Raw genomic sequence first — 17,347 nt, 5'->3', positions numbered from 1 at the left:
CCCTGATTAAAGTTAAATTATTCATCTTAATTTTGATTAGAATCGGAAAAAGCACTCTGCCAGAGTTATGTATCATGTGACTATCAATTACTGAAAAATAATCATTTTAATTCTATATAGCACACAAACTCTAGATTTTAGGTAAAATTCAGTTCCCATATTCAAATTGTATTGTAAACTTACTCTACATGAAAATGAATATATCCTAATATTATTTCAGTAAACAGGTTTTATAGCTAATCATTTTTTGACATAATTTTTCAGGGTAAATTTCCAATAAACTTTTATAGTACAAATGATAAAATTATGTCCCTATCGAGTTTCCAGGGCTATTTCAGCAGCTAAAGGATCTATTTCTTTGTGAGTATATATGTAACATCGAGGAAGTTTAAAGAACAAGAACAGAATTTTTAAGTGTTTAATGCCTGGCAAATGAAGCACATCTGTTAGGTATTACACAAACTTGATCTTATCACTTTTTTAGAACAGATTTACTGATTCTAATGTTTTACTTTATGGGTAATTTTTCTTCCAAGCAGAATCTGAAAGCCTATAGGCATTGGATTCTTTCGTCCAACGCTTAGGTTACTCTTAGAAGGGCACAAAGTTTATTGCATATTAACATTCCACAAGTATTCAAACTCCTATCTGTATAGGCATTTCCAGTGGGCTGATGTTTATAGAGTTTGTGGTTAACAGCTCAGGAGAGCAATCTGTTAGGCACTATAATAAACACTGCCAGTGTTGGGATAGGGAGGCCATCAGCCCCTCCCCGAGCCCACCCATTACTCATTCATCACTCTAACTTAAAATGTCACAAAGCTGGGAACTCTTCCCCATCCCAGACCAAAATTTAAAAAGGACATTACCTGGCTGGGTTTCAACTCCATATAACTTGCTTGCAGGTGGCTTTGACCAGTAGGCTGAAGAAACACTACCCTTTGCTGCTGTGAATTGTACCCCAGACACTGTGCCAGGGCTGCCCCGAAGATCCACAGCCATCCCACACTCTGGGCTGACCACCTCACTGCTGGGGGCATCCTGGTCCCTGGGCGTCCTGCTGGCTGCATGCAAACCTCTGCCTCTTCCTCTTATACCAGCCCTTCCTGCTCAGTGCCCAGGCCCGCCTGACTCAGGTAAGGCAGGCTGTCTGCGGTAGGAGGCCCCACCTGTAAACTTCACCTATGAGTCAGCCTGTGAGAGAGCACACATAACAGTCCCATATGGAAGTGCACCGCTCTGTAATCCCTGTGAGGTGGGGCAAGCATCACCTTCTACCCACCTCACCCCACAGACAGACGGCACTAGCCGATTAGAGCAGCTGTAAATCACAGGCTGAGTCATGCGTGCAAAGGACACGCCCTGGGCAGGAGGGTGGTAAGCCGTTCCACTCTTTCCCTTTGGCTATATATTTTATTTAATCAGGCTAAAAAAGAGATAGAAGGAAGGGAGAAGAATGTAGGCACCTGTGGACTGAACGTTACAAGACAAAAGTCCCCAGCAAACCACTGCAGGTAATATATTTGCAGATTAAAAAAAAAAAAACTCTTATATGCAGATCACCTTGAGGTGTTCTGCTACAAAGAGGTCAGAAGAGAACATAAAGGATATCTATGGAACACGCAGAAGGACAATTTGCTATTTTCTGATAATTGTATAACAGTTGCGCTTTCTTGCTCTCTCTTTAGGAAGAGAACACACTTACAGCCTGAGATATAAAATGGTTTCATTTTATGGCACATTTTAATCACCCAAGGACAAGAGTGGTTTACTGGACCTCAAATAAGGAGCTGCTGTGAGCTAGAAAACTGGACTTTGATTTCCCCTCAAATAATTCAGATATACTCTGAACTATAACTTTTCTGGGGCGCCACGTTTGGAGAGAGGCCCTGGATTAGAGAAAGGCATGAAAACCCCTGGTCGGCAACTAGGAAAGCAGGAGCTCAAATACGGGGGTGCCATTTGGCAGCCTTCTTCCCAATTATGAGAAAATCCTGATTTTTACAACTCCCAGGACCTACTGGGCTCCTGGGGCTTTCCTATGGACTTTGAGACATTTGTGATTTCCTTTTCATATTTAATACCCAAAGGTGGTCCAGGTGAGATAGAAGCTATAGCCCAGCAGACCCTGACAGGGTGCCCCAGACCATCTAGCAGTGCTGGACAGCAGCCAGGAGAGTCAGCCCCAGGCGTCCCCTGTGGGAATTTAATGGAATAAGAGAATTTCCCACCTGACATGAGTCACCAGTGTACTCAGGGGGGCAGGCGCACATCTCTACATTATGTGCTCTACGTCCACTTCCTGTGTCAGTGGCCTCTTCCAGCCCCACCCCACTCAGGGTGAGCCGCTGCGTCTCAGTGAAGTAGAGGCCTCGGAGGCGAAGATCTTCCAGTCTAGACAGTACTGTCATTAGTTCTTCCCGAGTCACCGGAGCACCACTGCTGGCATGTCTGAAGTTTCCCTACGTGTGAAAACAGACAGGCAAGGTCTCCCTTTGGCCAGCTCACTTCCAGGAAGAGGCAGACACCCAGAAAAGTCAAAGAAAAGACATTTAAAATGCATATAAATGAAAATAAAATAAGATAGATTTGTTTAAGGTAGTAGATTTACATTCAGAAGTCAGATGTCCTAGGTTATTCCCAAGGAGAGAGAGTGACACATGAAAGGGAAAAAAAATGAAGGCAGGAAATAAGGAATAAAATAAAATTTCCCAGTGTTATGCTTATTTTAAAAAGCACTTTTTGTTTGTACAAATATAAAGTCAGTGAGAAAAATGCAAGAGAGAAAGGTATATGGAAACCAACTAAGTCATGCAGCTCAGATCATTCATTAAATGTACACAGTCGTGATGGAAAGTACAATCTTTTCTTACACACACACACACACACACACACACACATTCATATTATTTTATTTTTTTATGATGGTAAAAAAAACACATAACTTAAAATTTACCACCTTAGCCATTTTTCATTTTACACTACAATACTGTTAACTACATGCACATTGTTGTATAACAGATCCCTAGAACTTTATCATCTTGCAAAACTGAAACTCTACACCTATTAAGCAACAACTCCTATTTCTTCCCCCTCCCCCAGCTCCGAGTCCTTGGCAACCACTATTGTATTTTCTGTTTCTATGAATTTGAGTGCTTTAAATATCTCTTATAAGTGGAATTGCAGTATTTGTGTTTTCGTGACTGGCTTATTTCACTTAGCTAATGTCCTCAAGTTTCATTCATGTTCTAGCATGTGGCAGATTTCCTTCCTTTCTAAGGTAGAATAATGGTCCAATGTATGTACTTGCCTCATTTTCTTTATGTGTTCATTTGTCGATGAACATTTCAGCTGCTTTTACCTCTTGGCTATTATGAATAGTGCTGTAATGAATGTGAGTGTGCAAATATCTCTTCAAAATCCTGCTTTCAATTCTTTTGAATATATGCCCAGAAATGGGATTGCTGGATAGTATGGTAATTTTATTTTCTTATTTTTTGAAGAATCTCAAAATCATTTTCCATAGCAACTGCACTGTTTTATAGTCCCACCAACAGTGTACACGTTCCAATTTGTCTACATCCTTGCTAGCCCTTGTTATTTTCTGTTTTGTTTGTATGTTTTTTAGTAGCTATCCTAATGAATGTGAGGTGGTATTTCATGGCTTTGATTTGCATTTCTCTAATGATTTAGTGATGTTAAGCATCTTTTTCCATAAAAGCTTGCACTTTTAACCTTCAGATTCTATTGCCTCCTTTGAAGTGTTTCCACATCTCTTTAATACCATAGTAATGGTGCCTAACCTCTCAGGACTATGATGAGGATTAAAGAAAATTAACGCTATAATGTATACAAAGTATCCAGCACAGTGCCTAGCATGTAGTAGACATTCAAAATATGATTATTATTAAAATATAAATATAATACTTATATTTTAATAGCTCAAGGTATAATTTACATATTATAATAATATTCCCTCATTTTAAATGTACAACTTTTAGTAAATTTACAGAAGCATGAAACCATTATCACGATGTAATTTTACAACATTTTCATACATCACAAAAGAACATTTGTGGCCATTTGTAGTTACCACCCATTCCCACCTAGAGCCCCAGGCAACCACTGAACTAACTACATTCTGTCTCTATGAACTTGTCCATGCTAGACAATTTATATAAATGCCAACTTAATCTCAACAGTATACAGAAACTTGGTTTCCATTTGCTTCATTTTCTCCCCTGCTCCTTTGTGCTATTCTATACAAATTTCATTTTTATGCATGTGTGTCCACCAACACAGATTTATAACTATTGCCTTATGCAGTTGTCTTTTAAATCAGATAGAAGAAAAAAGAGTCACAATCAAAAGATATATTTCTAATGCCTTTTCTATTTACCTATATAGTTTTACCTTTGCCAGTACTCTGCTTCTTGTGTGGATTTAAGTTACTGTCTAGTGTCCTTCCATTTCAGTCTACAGGATTTCTTTTTAGTATTCCTTGTAAAGAGACTTGACTAGTGATAAATTCTTTCGGTTTTGTTTATAACAGAATACCTTCATTTCTCCTTCATTTTTGAAGGACATTTAGCCGGATATATAATTCTTTGTTGAGAGTGTATTCTTTTTGCATTTTGAAAATGTCATACCACTGCCGCCTTGACTTCCATGGGTTCTGGTGAACAATCAGCTGTTAATCTTATTGAAGACCCCTTGTATGTGATAAAGTGCTTCTCTCAAGCTGCTTTCAATATTCTCTTTTTGTCTTTGTCTTTCAATATCCTTACTATGATGTTTCTGTGTATGGATTTCTTGCATTTATCCAACTTGGAGTTTGTTGTGCATGAATGTGTAGATTAATTATTTTCACTAAATTTGGGAAGTTTTCAGCCATTATTTCTTCCCTTTTCTCTCTCTCATCTCCTTCTGGCACTCCTATTATGCACATGTTGGTACATTTGATTATGTTCTGAATATCTTTGAGAGTCTGTTTGTTTTACTTCATTCTTTTTTTCTTCCTGTTCCCTGATAATCTTAATTGACCTTCTTAAAATTTGCTTATTCTGCCTTCTGCCTGCTCAATCTGTTGGTGATTCCTTGTCTTAGTCAGCTCTGGCTGCCATAACAAATTAACATAGACCAGGTAGCTTAAACAACAGAAATTAATTTTCTCACAGTTCTGGAGGCTAGAAATTGTAGGTTAAGGTACCAGCCAATTCAGTTCCTGGTAAAAACTCTGTTCCTGGTTTGCAGGTGGTCACTTTCTTGTTGTGTCCTTATATGGCAGAAAGAAAGAGGTGAGGGCTTGGGGCCTTCCTTCTCAGGTCTTTCCTGAGCATGCAAACAGACTTGAATATGTGAGTCCTTCTATAGTCCTAATATTATGCTGGAGCTTTTCAATAAACATGGCCTTGGAAATGGGATCATCCAGAAAACCCCAGACAGATTTTGACAATTCTCTGGGAATGGCTCCAGTCCCATTCTGTCTCCTCTGGTGGCTTTCAGGCTACTGGCTTTTACCTTGATGGTGGGCTCTTGATTTTCAAGGCTACTGTGGAGTTGGAGGGGTGAGGTGGGCATAGAGAATACCAGCTACGAAACTCATTGTTCTTTCCAAGAGTCACCCATTTCTCTTGAATAAATGCTTTGCAGATTGTTGCAAACATTTGATTAATTTCCAGAGTTGTGAAATAGTTGATTCTGACCAATTAGGCCTCTTTTCCCATTGCTTTTATGGAGGAGAGAATTTTTGGAGATTTTTATTCTACCATTTCGTTGGCATCACCTCTCTCATATAAATAGAATCATATAACATATTTGGTGTCTGCTTCTTTCACTCAGTGTAATGTTTTTGACGTTCTATCCTATTGTGGTAGGTATGAATACTTTGTTTCATTTATTGCCACATAGTATTTCATTGTACAAAAGGTTAAAATATGTCTGGGAGTTCAAGGTACTTGAATAAGTATCATCTTGAGGTATTGGATATATTTAATAATACAAACAGAACACTATTTTTAAAGGCATAGTTGTAATCAAGTCAATGGAACACAATGTTTTATGATTTAGTGAGCTTTCCTTTATATGTCTCTATTAATCTTATTTCTTTTGGTGTTAGATGTTTTTGTGGCTTTTCCACCTACTCATCCCAAGGATTTGTTGGCTGCTTACAGGGTCACAGGCACTGAGGGAGGCCTAATGATGAGAGGGAGCCAAATAAAGCATGACAAGCTCATACACACAAGAATAATTAACTGTAAAGTAGGAAAGACAGGGCTCAGTCTTAAACATGGTAGGAACAAAGCCATGTGAGGATGAAACTGTATATTTTATATAATGTACATTTAAAGTTTTTATACATATAAATTATATTTATGTAAATATATATTTTAAATTCATAAAATAAGTAAAAAATCACAACTGCTTAAAAGAACAGTCAAAGAACAAGAGATCATTAGAAAACATTTTTTATATGCTCTTCCTTTACCTCCACCACCTGCACTCGCCCGTGATACAGCCGGTCTGGCCGTGGGTTATTCACCTCCTCATAGATGATGGACATGTGCTGACCCTGTTTAATGAAAACACAAATGCACAAGTGCTGTGGCTGGGATGTAATAAAGTGTATGACTGATCTAAGAACAAATTTCAGTGAGTCTGCATTACGTGCAATGCTTAATTCTAAAAAATAGTTGTGAAATGAAATAACTGGTAAAAGGATTAGTCATCTGAAAACAGAATAATAGTCAATACAGTATATTTTCACAAATAGAAAACCCCAAAATTCCCTTGACCAGAAATGGCTAAAAAGATGAAAAAATTAAAACAACAAAAAACAAATATCTCAGGCTTTGCCGTCAATGCATGACATGCTGTTCCATTACTGCCTACAGGGCCTGACTGTGGTAACAAGAAAGTGCTTTGGTGGGTGGGTCAGGCAGAAAGGTTAGCAGGGCCTAGCAGTGCAGCCTGCAGAGCCAGGGAGCTTTGGAGCTGGCACATGGAGAGGGAACTAGGCCCACAGCCTTTACCCTCTGGGATCCAACCTCATTCAGTCTCAGCCTCTATCCGCCCTTGCCCCTTACAGTGGCTTTCGAGGGACTAACTGGGTATAAAGAGAAAGTCAGCACCTATCATCAGCACCCCCATCCAAAATATATGCATAAAAGCCCCAGCTTTCTGTTGTAGCACCAAACCCCAAAGGGTTCCATTCATTAGAGCTGGAGTTTCAGAGAGAAGAGCATTATCTGGGATCACAAATCATTTAAAACCTTAACCTAAGAAACATGCCCCATAGGCTCTTAATGACAGTGGTTTGGAACAAAGCAGCAGAATAAAATGTTTCACGAGCCTAAATTTTTTTCCATGTTCGAAGGTGGGATTAAAGAGAAATTTTTTATCATCACCTCTCCATGAATTCAAACGGTTTGCATAATAAACTCTTTGGCAGTAAAATACAGGCATACAAATGGCCTGAACTTGAGATAGACTACGAAAATAATGAAACTGAAATAAAGCATTGCCATGACAGTATTTTTATTGAGGAGCTATTTTTCCTTGGACTATAACTCTAAAATCTTTGGTACTTCATTTTCTAGGTGTTTTGCAAGGGCTCCGTTGGGTTTTTAAAGTAATAATTCAATAAATTTGGGTGGCAGTAAAAACAAAGCAACACGGCGATGCTTGAACACAAAAAATCTGCCAGAAAGCAAGGCCCACAACTGTACTGAGATGTGTGAGACTTGCTGCTCCCTATTTTACAGTGAATGACACAAGAAAACCCTTCATTCAGGAAGCTCTCATTGCATTGCATTAATCACAGAACACAAACCAGAAGCAGAATCAACTTCAAGCCATGGCACTCCAATCTATGTTCAAAGTTCTGTGCCATGCATCGTAGGGGACTCAATGCAGGATGTTATCTTGCCTCTGCTGATCTCAAGGAATGTTCTAGACTGCAGTTTTGGATTGTGTGGCTGGCACATAGTGTGTACAGTCACTTTTCTTCTCAAGAAACCAAAGTTGCTCCTCACTTTCTACATCAAGCTGAATTGCCTCTATAGCATAAAACAACCTTCTTCCTACCTTTCCAGGTTTGTTTTCGATGACTTGGCAAAATAATGACAATCTAGGTGAGTAGGACTGGTTACCCCTTAGGCACTGCCCCTCTGCCTCAGTTCATCTCATTCTCTACTACTGGAATGGCTCAAAACTACTCTTTTCCATGAAGCCTTCTGAGGGCTTATCAGATATGTAAGCCTTCCCTTGGACCCCAGCTCCCACATAGTGTACTGTGTCCCAAATACTTACTCTTCAGTGGATTGTAATTACTTGCATATTTCTTTTGTCTCCCCTCTTAGACTACACTTTTTTTAAGGACAAGGATCAGCTGTCCTTTATAAGCCCAGCAATATGATCTTGTAAACAGGAAGGGCTCAAAAACACTTGTGAAACTAAATGCAAAGATAGAAACATAAAAAAAAAAAAAGTTTGAGGTGAATTTATAAGAAAGAAGAAAGGATGAAATATAGTTAGGTACACTGGAAAGGGATATCGTCGGGGGGCAGAGGATTCTCAGGAGGTGCTACGTACTATAAACTTCTCTTTCAGTTTCTATAAAACATTGGAAATTGCTTAAGCCAAACATATTTTTGGCCCCTTTTCAGAATGTCCTAAAATTGGATCAGCACCATCCGCGACTGTCACTTCCTGCTATTTGGGTCATGTTCTAATACTTACAGTGAGCTGCACATCTGGCTTCTTTTCCAGCAGAATCATGTCACCAGGTAGACCAAAGGACTTGATTTGATAGGTGAGGTAGCCACCATATGAGGAAACCTAAAATTGAAATAATAGGACCAATAGTATAAATATTAAAAAAGACTATGGCACCATTCACCCATATAACAAGTACACAGGCATATAGATCTGGAAAGATACACAATCGACTTGTTACCAGGGGTCATCCTTAGACAGTAGAATTGAAGATGGCATTGTAACATTCTACATGACGCCATTTTATATCAATTAAAATGTTTAACAAGCACATGCTTGAGTTTTATAAACAAAAGATACTTATATTAGAAAGAAAAAAATAATAGTCACACAGAAACAAATAAGATCCTTTAATTCCAAATGACTACTAAACCAAAATGCTTATTTAGGCCACAGATATTCTAAGAAATCTAGGCCATTGGTTTCTTATTTAACTGAGAGAATTGGTTAATATCTATCTGTTACAAAATGAACCTCTAAAAATAAATTTTCGAAAAAAAAACTTCCCCTGAGAGCAGATGGTGAATATTTCCAAAGAGATTATGCATTCTCCTGAGTACATGTCTGACTACTCCATTAGGTGTACAGACCTTCTCTCAGGGCCTCGTAAGAGGCATAATGGTGGTAGAAATGTGGAGGTGAATGGTAATAGTTTTTGACAGCAGCTTCACCTCTGGTCCTGACACCTCCCACCCTTAAAGTAAAAGCCAACCAAGAAAGAAGCAGTAACTAAGTATGGAAATCAGAAGTAATGTAACCTCAGAGCAAACAAGGACAAAATAACCCTATTGCAGAATGCAAATAACTTGCAGCAGAGGGGAAGGCAAAGCATTTCTGGCTTCTGCATCGACTGAAGTTTTGCCCTAGAATCTATAACCTGACAAAGTTTCACAGACTTATGAGCTCAAAATCTGCAAGTATTCCAAGACAACATCTTGCATCACCTTATCAAGTACAGTCAACTCTTGAATGACACAGGGGTTAGTGGAGCTGACCCCCAACCCCATAACACAGTTGAATATCCATGTATAACTTTTGTCTCCCCAAAACTGTAACTGGAATCCAGTCAACAGCAGGCTATTACATATGTTATATGTATTACATACTGTATTCTTACAATAAAGTGAGAGAAAAATGTTATTAAGAAAATCATAATGAAGGAAAAATACACTTATAGTACGGTATTTATCATACTGTAACTTTATGTCATCTGTTCACAAGATGAAAAAAAATCCACACTTAAGTGGGCCCCTGCAGTTCAAACCTGTGTTGTTCAAGGGACAGCTGAATTGCCTTTTTGATGGGCTACAGTAGTTTTAAAAGTATGTCCACGTATTTGATACTCCTGTTTTTATAAGGTGTAGCTCAATTCTCCTCCCCTTGAGTGTGAGCTGGATTTAGTAACTGGCTTCTAATGGACAGAATATGGCAGAAGTGAGTATATGTCATTTCTGAAATTAGGTTATAAAATGACTGAGGCTTCTGTTTCTCAGTCTCTCAGTCTCTCAGTCTCTCTTTTTCTCCCTCTCACTCTACCTCTATCTCAATCTCTCTCTTTTGGTTGCTTTAGGGGAAGCCACTTGCCAGGTCACGAGGACCCTCCTCAGGTAGCCTGTGGAGAGAGAACTTCATGTGAGGACAAACTGGGGCCTCTAATCAACAGGCAGCAAGGAACAGAGACCTGCTGACAACCATGTGAGTGAGCTCGGAAGTGGATTCTCCAGTCCCAGATGACCACAGACAGCCCTGGCCGACATCTCAACCACGGCCTTCTGAGAGACCCTGAGCCATCTGCTCCTGGATTCCTGATCCACAGGAACTGTACAAGACAGTAATTGTTTGCTGCTTGAAGCTTCAAAGTTTGGGGGTAATTTGTTACACAGTAATAGATAAAACCAGTGTGTAGGCTCACCACATGGAGGTGAAGAAAAATATTACATGAGGGAGAAGTGGGTTATATGAGAAAAGAAATATTCCCCACACTGAAAGGTCAAAACCCATTGTCTTTTAACCAGAAGGCAGAGGTCATTAAAGACCTCAGGCCAACAAGGTCCTGAAGGTGAGAAAATGGCATCACCTGAGCTGGCCCTGTGAAATCCGCCCCTTCTCAACAGCTCTACCCTGTGCGCCTCTAGGTGAGTAAGTCACCTGATGGTGTTTCTACAGGAGGCCTACACGTCTGCCCTCATGAATGAATGTAGCTGGACAGGCTCTGGAATAACAATTTATGCAGCAAAGGAAGAGCGACTAATGTGCAAGCTCCCGAAGGAGTGTCTGACTAACCGCACGTGATTCTGCTAATGAAAGCCGAACTAGCCCTGAGTCCCGTGCTGCTCTTAAAATGCTTGCGAGTCACTCTTCAGCTTTTGTTTTCCTGACAAGGAGCCTTTCTTCTGCTTTCAAACAAAGAATGTTCAGCATTGGCATATAAGGGCATACATGTCCCATTTGCAACACATATCATTTAAATGGTTATTTCTTTTGGTATTAAGTAAAAATCTAGAAAACATGGTGCATGACATCCTTTGTTGTTGAGCTAAAGCATGTGGGGTCCGTGAGGTTTGTACATTCTCAGCCCCTCCCAGCAGAAGGCAGCTTCTCTTCTGCATTTGTCGTTAACCTGATTTCTTCAGTTTTAGTAACCTGAACTTCCTGGTGCTTCCTTCCAGACACCAGTAAACAATGCTCGTGCAGTGAGGGAGGAGGCCCAGTGAGGGTGCGGAAAAACAACAGGACTTCATTACCTTGTCCCCCAGGTAAGAAAGAGGTGCGACCCAGGATGCACTCTGAACTGTTGAGGGCAGTTCCTGGAGGTCTGCGACCACGCTGCTGCTGCCCGGGTTGAATGAGACGGGGATGTCCACTCTGCCTGCCGTCTCCAGGCGCCAGCCCATCATATCCACAAACTGGAGTACAAAAGCAAGAGATGGAAATGTGTGCCTGTGGCTTCTTTGGTGATGGCGCAATTATGCAGAATAGCAAGAGCTATGGGGCAGCCACCTTGCTTCAAAGCCTTCCTTTCTGTGCCTTTTCTTGGCTTGCTCTTGGAATTCTCAGAGGGCAGAGACCATGTGTATGTGGGATTTATCTTTGTATCCCCACACACATCCTGGTTCTTGACATTTAGCAAGTATCCAATAAATGTTTGAATAATATATAAATAAGTATGCGAACAATAAGTAGGAGTGTGGGCGCATTTTAATGGTCAGCTCCTTATAGAGAACATGTGAGGCAAAATACAGTGGCCTGCTATCATTATTGTACTCTAAATGGAGCATCGTAATTAAATATTTTCTTGATCACAAAGGAAACCAAGAGTTAAAATATGTGGGGAAGAAAAAAGAAGGAACTGACAAGGCATAGATCAGGAAAAACGCTTCTGGTTTGCCCTGGGGGTATGGAGAGGAGGCTTCGGAGTAGATTTACAAGTTAATTTTTTTTTTCAATTACAAGCCTATACTCTTTTCAGGAGGCAGATAGTAAAATACATAAGATAATCTTTCTTTGAATATTTGTTGGATATAAGACACTAAGATAGCAAGCATGAGACTAAGCATGAGACTACTGGTTCACGGAATAATGAAGGCGACAAAAGTTCTAGTTTCATGGAGTTAATTTAAAAAGTGGCCCAATAATAAATGTGGTAAAATAGGTAAGAAAGAAAGCAAAACGGGAAGAAGATAAGCAGATAAAAAGAAATGAGGGGGAAGAACCGCAAACTCCATTTATTTAATGAGTATTTATTGAGCATCTACTATGCTCCAGATGCTGTGGTAGGCATTGGGAATGTATCGGGAGCTTACATGCTAGTGGTGGAGGAAGCCAGATAATAAACAAGTTTTAGAATTAAATGTATAAATGTCAGGGAGTGATAAATGCTATTGAGAATGCTGAACAAAGAAGGGTGAGCTCACAGAGAGTGAGCAGGGCAAGCTGTTTGTTGGGAGTGGTGAAGCAAGGCCCCTTAGAGCGTGAGACTCGAGCAGAGACCTGACAAACCGTGGGACTGAGCTTGAGGATAACTGGGAGAAGAACACTGCAGGCTGAGAAATGGCGAGGTCCGTGCTTAACCTTTCAACAAAGTAATATACAAAAAATTCCATAACCTTTCATGTTTCACACCAAGTCATTCCTTACAGAAGTACTAAATAAAAACAAAAAACTTTCGTTCCTTGCATACCTTAGCTCTTCTTTTATGTGTACTCTGACAATTACTGTTTACTCCAGAGCAAAAGCAGCTGGTACAACCCTTGGGATTTGCTGGGTCCAAGTAGAAAGAGCCTTCTCGACACACATTACACTCTGCACCTTCTACATTCTCCTATTGAAAAATGTGAAATGAGAGATCATTCCTTCTATGATTCCCTGACTGTAATTAACTACTTGCACAAATTAAATCCTGATACGAGATGTTAGAACACGGATGCTAACGCAACATTAAGATACATAATTGTTAAGCTTTTATACTGCATTGTTTAAACTTTTATGCCACACACAAATGGAAGAGAGGATTTCCTAAATTTTATAGGACTCCCCTTGGCATCTTGAAGGTAGTGAATTGGCACCAAAAGGATCCACAGTGTGGTGGGGTCAGTTCATCCCAGTTGCCATCATCTTTAAGCATCTGTTAGAACTTGGGAGATCTCCAACCACCTGGCCGAACCACTTGGAGTAGAAATTACTAATAATTACTAATTTGGGGTCCATAGGCCCAGAAGAGGCTTCTAGGGAACATTTGAACCTCTTGAAATTATAGACAAAAGTTTGTGTTGATTTTTCTGGAGAGGGTCTGTACCTGTCATCAGAGTCTGAAGAAGGTCTGTGGCCTCTCCAAAGGATGAGAGAGGTGAGAGGGGTCTTCCCTTCTATCTATTTCTATCAAATAAGAATTAATATAAAATGCAACACACATTGTGGAAATCTACTGTGGGTCAGTCTCATTCCCCACATGGTTTCATACGCTGGCTCAACATGAAGAGCTTCCGCACTGATCAGGGGCTGAAGCCCCTGGTACTGCACGTTGTCCCACCTTGCAGAGGCAGGCCCCAGTCTCAGGGTTGCAGACGTCCGGCTTAGTGCCTCCTCTGTCGCAGTGGCAGGGAATGCACTCGGGGAAGCGGTAAAACCCAGAAGCGCATCGGTCACACCGCCGTCCTGTGATCCTGGGCTTGCATCTATATCCAAAGCAAAGGAATACAAGCTCTCATCAACTTTCTAGAGTCCACCTGAACTGTAGCAGAGCGTTTACTGTATGAAGCCTGTTAAATATGCACAGTGCCTGCTCATGACGTGCTTATTACGGACCAAGGCGGAATGGAGGGAAGCAGATAAAAGGCATCTACACAAAGCAGGTCAACGTGACTATCACCTTGATAATCAAAGGGGTCGAAAGGATCAAAATTCTAGTTATAAAATAAATAAGTCATGGAGATCTAATGTACAGTATGGTGACCAAATAATTGATAATACTATATTTCATGTTAGCAGAAAGTAAATCTTAAAAATTCTTATCACAAGAAAAAATGCTTAAAATTAACTACATGTGGTGACGGATGTTAACTAGACTTCTTATGGTGACCATTTCACAATATATACGAGTATTGAATCATCACATTGTACAACTGCAGCTACTATGCTATATGTCAGTTATACCTCAATTGGGAAAAAAGATGAACATCATGGATGGTGCCTTCTGAGGGTCAGGCTTGGTGCAAGGCTCTGGGGGGACAGGGAAGGACATGGCTCGCAAGCCTACGTGGTGAGGCCGGAAAGGTGAACAACTGCTGACATGAGTCTGGGCTCTGAAGAAGGCCCTGTGAAGAGCTCTGAGCCATCACCAGGTACATGCACCTGAAGCACAAGCATAGATGAAAAAAACACCAAAGGCTGATGAAGTGAGAAAAGCAGTGGGCAGTGAGCAGAACCGGGAAGCCCAGGCAGGGACGAGGAGAGGAAGAGGAAGTAGGTGTCGTCCTTCGGTAGTCAGGCACGGAACTCCACAGCTGAATTCCCTATTTGTGGGTCTAAAGAAAGCAGTAGGAAGTGTGCTTTTTGATGGCATATAGAGAGTACAATCTGATATGAAATATTTCATTAACTTGCTACCCAATGTAAGTTATCACCTATTTCTTAATATCTATTAAAATATTTTAACCCAGCGACCATGCCAAAAAAAGAAAATATAACTTCATATCCCAGTAAATTGACTTTGGAAAACATCTGCTTATAACCAGATAAGAGATTTTATACTTGATTAAGAACATAAACTTGGGGCCAGGCAGCCTAGGTTTGAATCCCAACTCTACTTACTGGATGTGGAAACTTGGGCGAGTTAATCTCTTTGCAACTGAGTTTCCTCATCTGAAAAAATGGAGATCACAGTACCTAGTTCATAGGATAGTTGTGAGAATTAAATAAAATATGTAAAAACCTTAGAACGATGCTGTGCATACATAAGGATTTGCTATTATTATCCTTGGTATGACATTGGCTAAAGGAAGCAGATAATGTTCTTTCTCCCACTCATCACTCCTAAAAAGACAAAGTCAGTCTTACCTACAAGGCCTACTGATAGATCAAATGTCATTTCACTTCTACCTAGCCGCATCTCCATTATCTTCCTCCCTACCTGATACCTGCAGAGATTGCTTTCATGAGGAAGAATGTATTCTCCAGAGATCATCTACACAGGTGGAAAGTGGAAAGTGTAAATGTTCTGCTTAGAGTGATCACTCCGGCACAGTGGGCTGTAAACTTTGAAAGGGGATCAGGGACCCTTCTGGGAAGCTGGATAAACCATAGGCTATCTTCTCAGAGAAGTACTTATCATCCATTCACAGATTACATTCTCTCTCCGCCTCTCTTCTCTCTCTCTCTCTCTCTCTCTCTCTCTCTCTCTCTCTCTCTCTCTCTCTCTCACACACACACACACACACACACACTTACTCTCACACACACAGTTTTTACATTCATGCTCAGAGGGTTCTTGGGCCTAAGTTAATACTTGTTTTCTTCTTGTGACTCTCAGACTAAATGCAATCAGACAGTCTGGCAAAGAAAAAAAAAAGACTTGCCTGGTGATTCCTTATTTCTGGAGGGAGCAGTGAGTGTGTGGCACAGTCTAGAGATGGGAGGCAAGGGAGCAGAGACAACCTGTCCTACAAAAAGTGGTCAGGAAAAAGGAGCTTCGATCCGAACAGGACCTTCGGCGGTGACCTGACTTCGACTTGGTAGTTTCTACTCCCCTCACCTGGCAGTGAGGAAAAGGACACTGTGCGTGGACAGTGCTGTTGTTGTCACAAAGTGTTGGCTGGGAAGTTTGGTGCCCTGAGGTCTTGGATGTTTCTTTTAGCAAACATTCAGGGCTTCCGGCCCAAGGGTGCATTAAGTGAATGCTCGTGCCAAACAGCAACTACACACTGAATGCCATTGGTGGACAAGGCCGCAAGTGACTTGGACCTGGGCCACGATGATGAGACCCGGCAAACAGGAGCCTATTTTTTATACTTTCACTTCATAAAAAATAAAGGAACGAGAGTAATTTTTCAGGGAAGGTGACTGTGGAAGCTGCTTGTTGAGACAAAGGGAAATGAAAGCAAAATCATTACTTGTCTGCTTATTTATTTTAGAACATGTGTGAGATGGTGTGGTGGAAAGGAGGGGTGGGCTGAGAGAGCGTGACCATGTCACTAAGATAAAGCTCTGAGCCTCATTCCACACATAAGGAGCAGCTGAGAGCATACGAGTGCAGGAGAAAAAGCAAAAAGCTGAATAGAGTGAGAACAGCAGAAGCCTGTGAGCTGAACCTTGTGAAATCTAGTTAGGACTGATAGGCAAGGGTTAACCAAAACACGGAAAATATAATGTCTGGATTCCTGAGTAATGCAATGCTTATGAATCCTGTGTAAAAACAAGCAATCAAAAGAGTTTTGGGTGCTGCCATGACAACAGAGAATCAAAAGGAAACTTCCTCTTCAAAGTCTGGCTGAACATCTTTTAAAAAACACCTAAAGTCACACTGACCTTGGCACACTTCTCCAAGGAGACACTCTACTACCCAAGGAGCTGCTCTCACTGCAAAAGCAAGAGGTTCCAGTGGATGCTGCCTGGAGGTGCAGAACAACACACAGGGAAGCAGGCCACAGGAAGCCATCTCCACGGTGATGTGCCCACAGCCAAACATTACACAACATCTGCGTGCGTGGGTGCTCGCTGTGTCTCATACACAGCCAGACAACCAGGTGTTAGGGTGAACTCTATCCTTTGCTCATTAGATACTGTGAGTCCCTTAATATTACACTCATACCAGAATCCAGTTTTAATCTAGAATCCAAAGTCTACCTTGTTAATTTGTTTATTCATTCAATAATTCAGTGCCTTCTATATATAACATTCCTGCGTAGGAGACATGACAGGAAAGGAACAGAGCAGAATAGATAAATGCTGACTTTGGTGCATTTTCACTGAGGAACTGGACATGAAGATGCAGAAAGTTAGGTACTCGTGGGAGTGATGGACGGCTAAGCATCAAACTTGCTTTACTCAATGAGATGATGAGGATATCTCCGCAGAC

General features: G+C 40.8%; 1 protein-coding gene across 7 annotated transcripts in view; it reads right to left on the bottom strand.

Annotated features, from left to right (window-relative positions):
- LAMA3 (laminin subunit alpha 3) overlaps window positions 1-17,347 on the bottom strand; it is a 234,359-nt gene that overhangs the window by 59,002 nt on the left and 158,010 nt on the right. For 4 of the 7 annotated variants that reach the window (XM_016166528.2, XM_016166610.2, XM_016166449.2 and 1 more), the window contains 6 exons: window positions 13,805-13,949; window positions 12,956-13,096; window positions 11,520-11,681; window positions 8,740-8,838; window positions 6,488-6,571; window positions 2,232-2,462 (listed from right to left, as the gene is read on the bottom strand). In XM_016166528.2, the coding sequence (XP_016022014.2) occupies window positions 2,232-2,462; window positions 6,488-6,571; window positions 8,740-8,838; window positions 11,520-11,681; window positions 12,956-13,096; window positions 13,805-13,949 (862 nt within the window). Of the gene's footprint in view, window positions 1-869; window positions 2,176-2,231; window positions 2,463-6,487; window positions 6,572-8,739; window positions 8,839-11,519; window positions 11,682-12,955; window positions 13,097-13,804; window positions 13,950-14,427; window positions 14,626-17,347 lie in introns of those variants that run through there. The other 3 variants (XR_004953701.1, XM_036229907.1, XM_016166761.2) reach the window with 3 other exon arrangements.

The sequence above is a fragment of the Rousettus aegyptiacus genome, unplaced genomic scaffold, assembly GCF_014176215.1.
Source record: "Rousettus aegyptiacus isolate mRouAeg1 unplaced genomic scaffold, mRouAeg1.p scaffold_m13_p_12, whole genome shotgun sequence".
NCBI classification, from domain to species: Eukaryota; Metazoa; Chordata; class Mammalia; order Chiroptera; family Pteropodidae; genus Rousettus; species Rousettus aegyptiacus.
The sequence above is the reverse complement of the archived record's forward strand: the minus strand, read 5'-3'. Positions and strand labels throughout refer to the sequence as shown.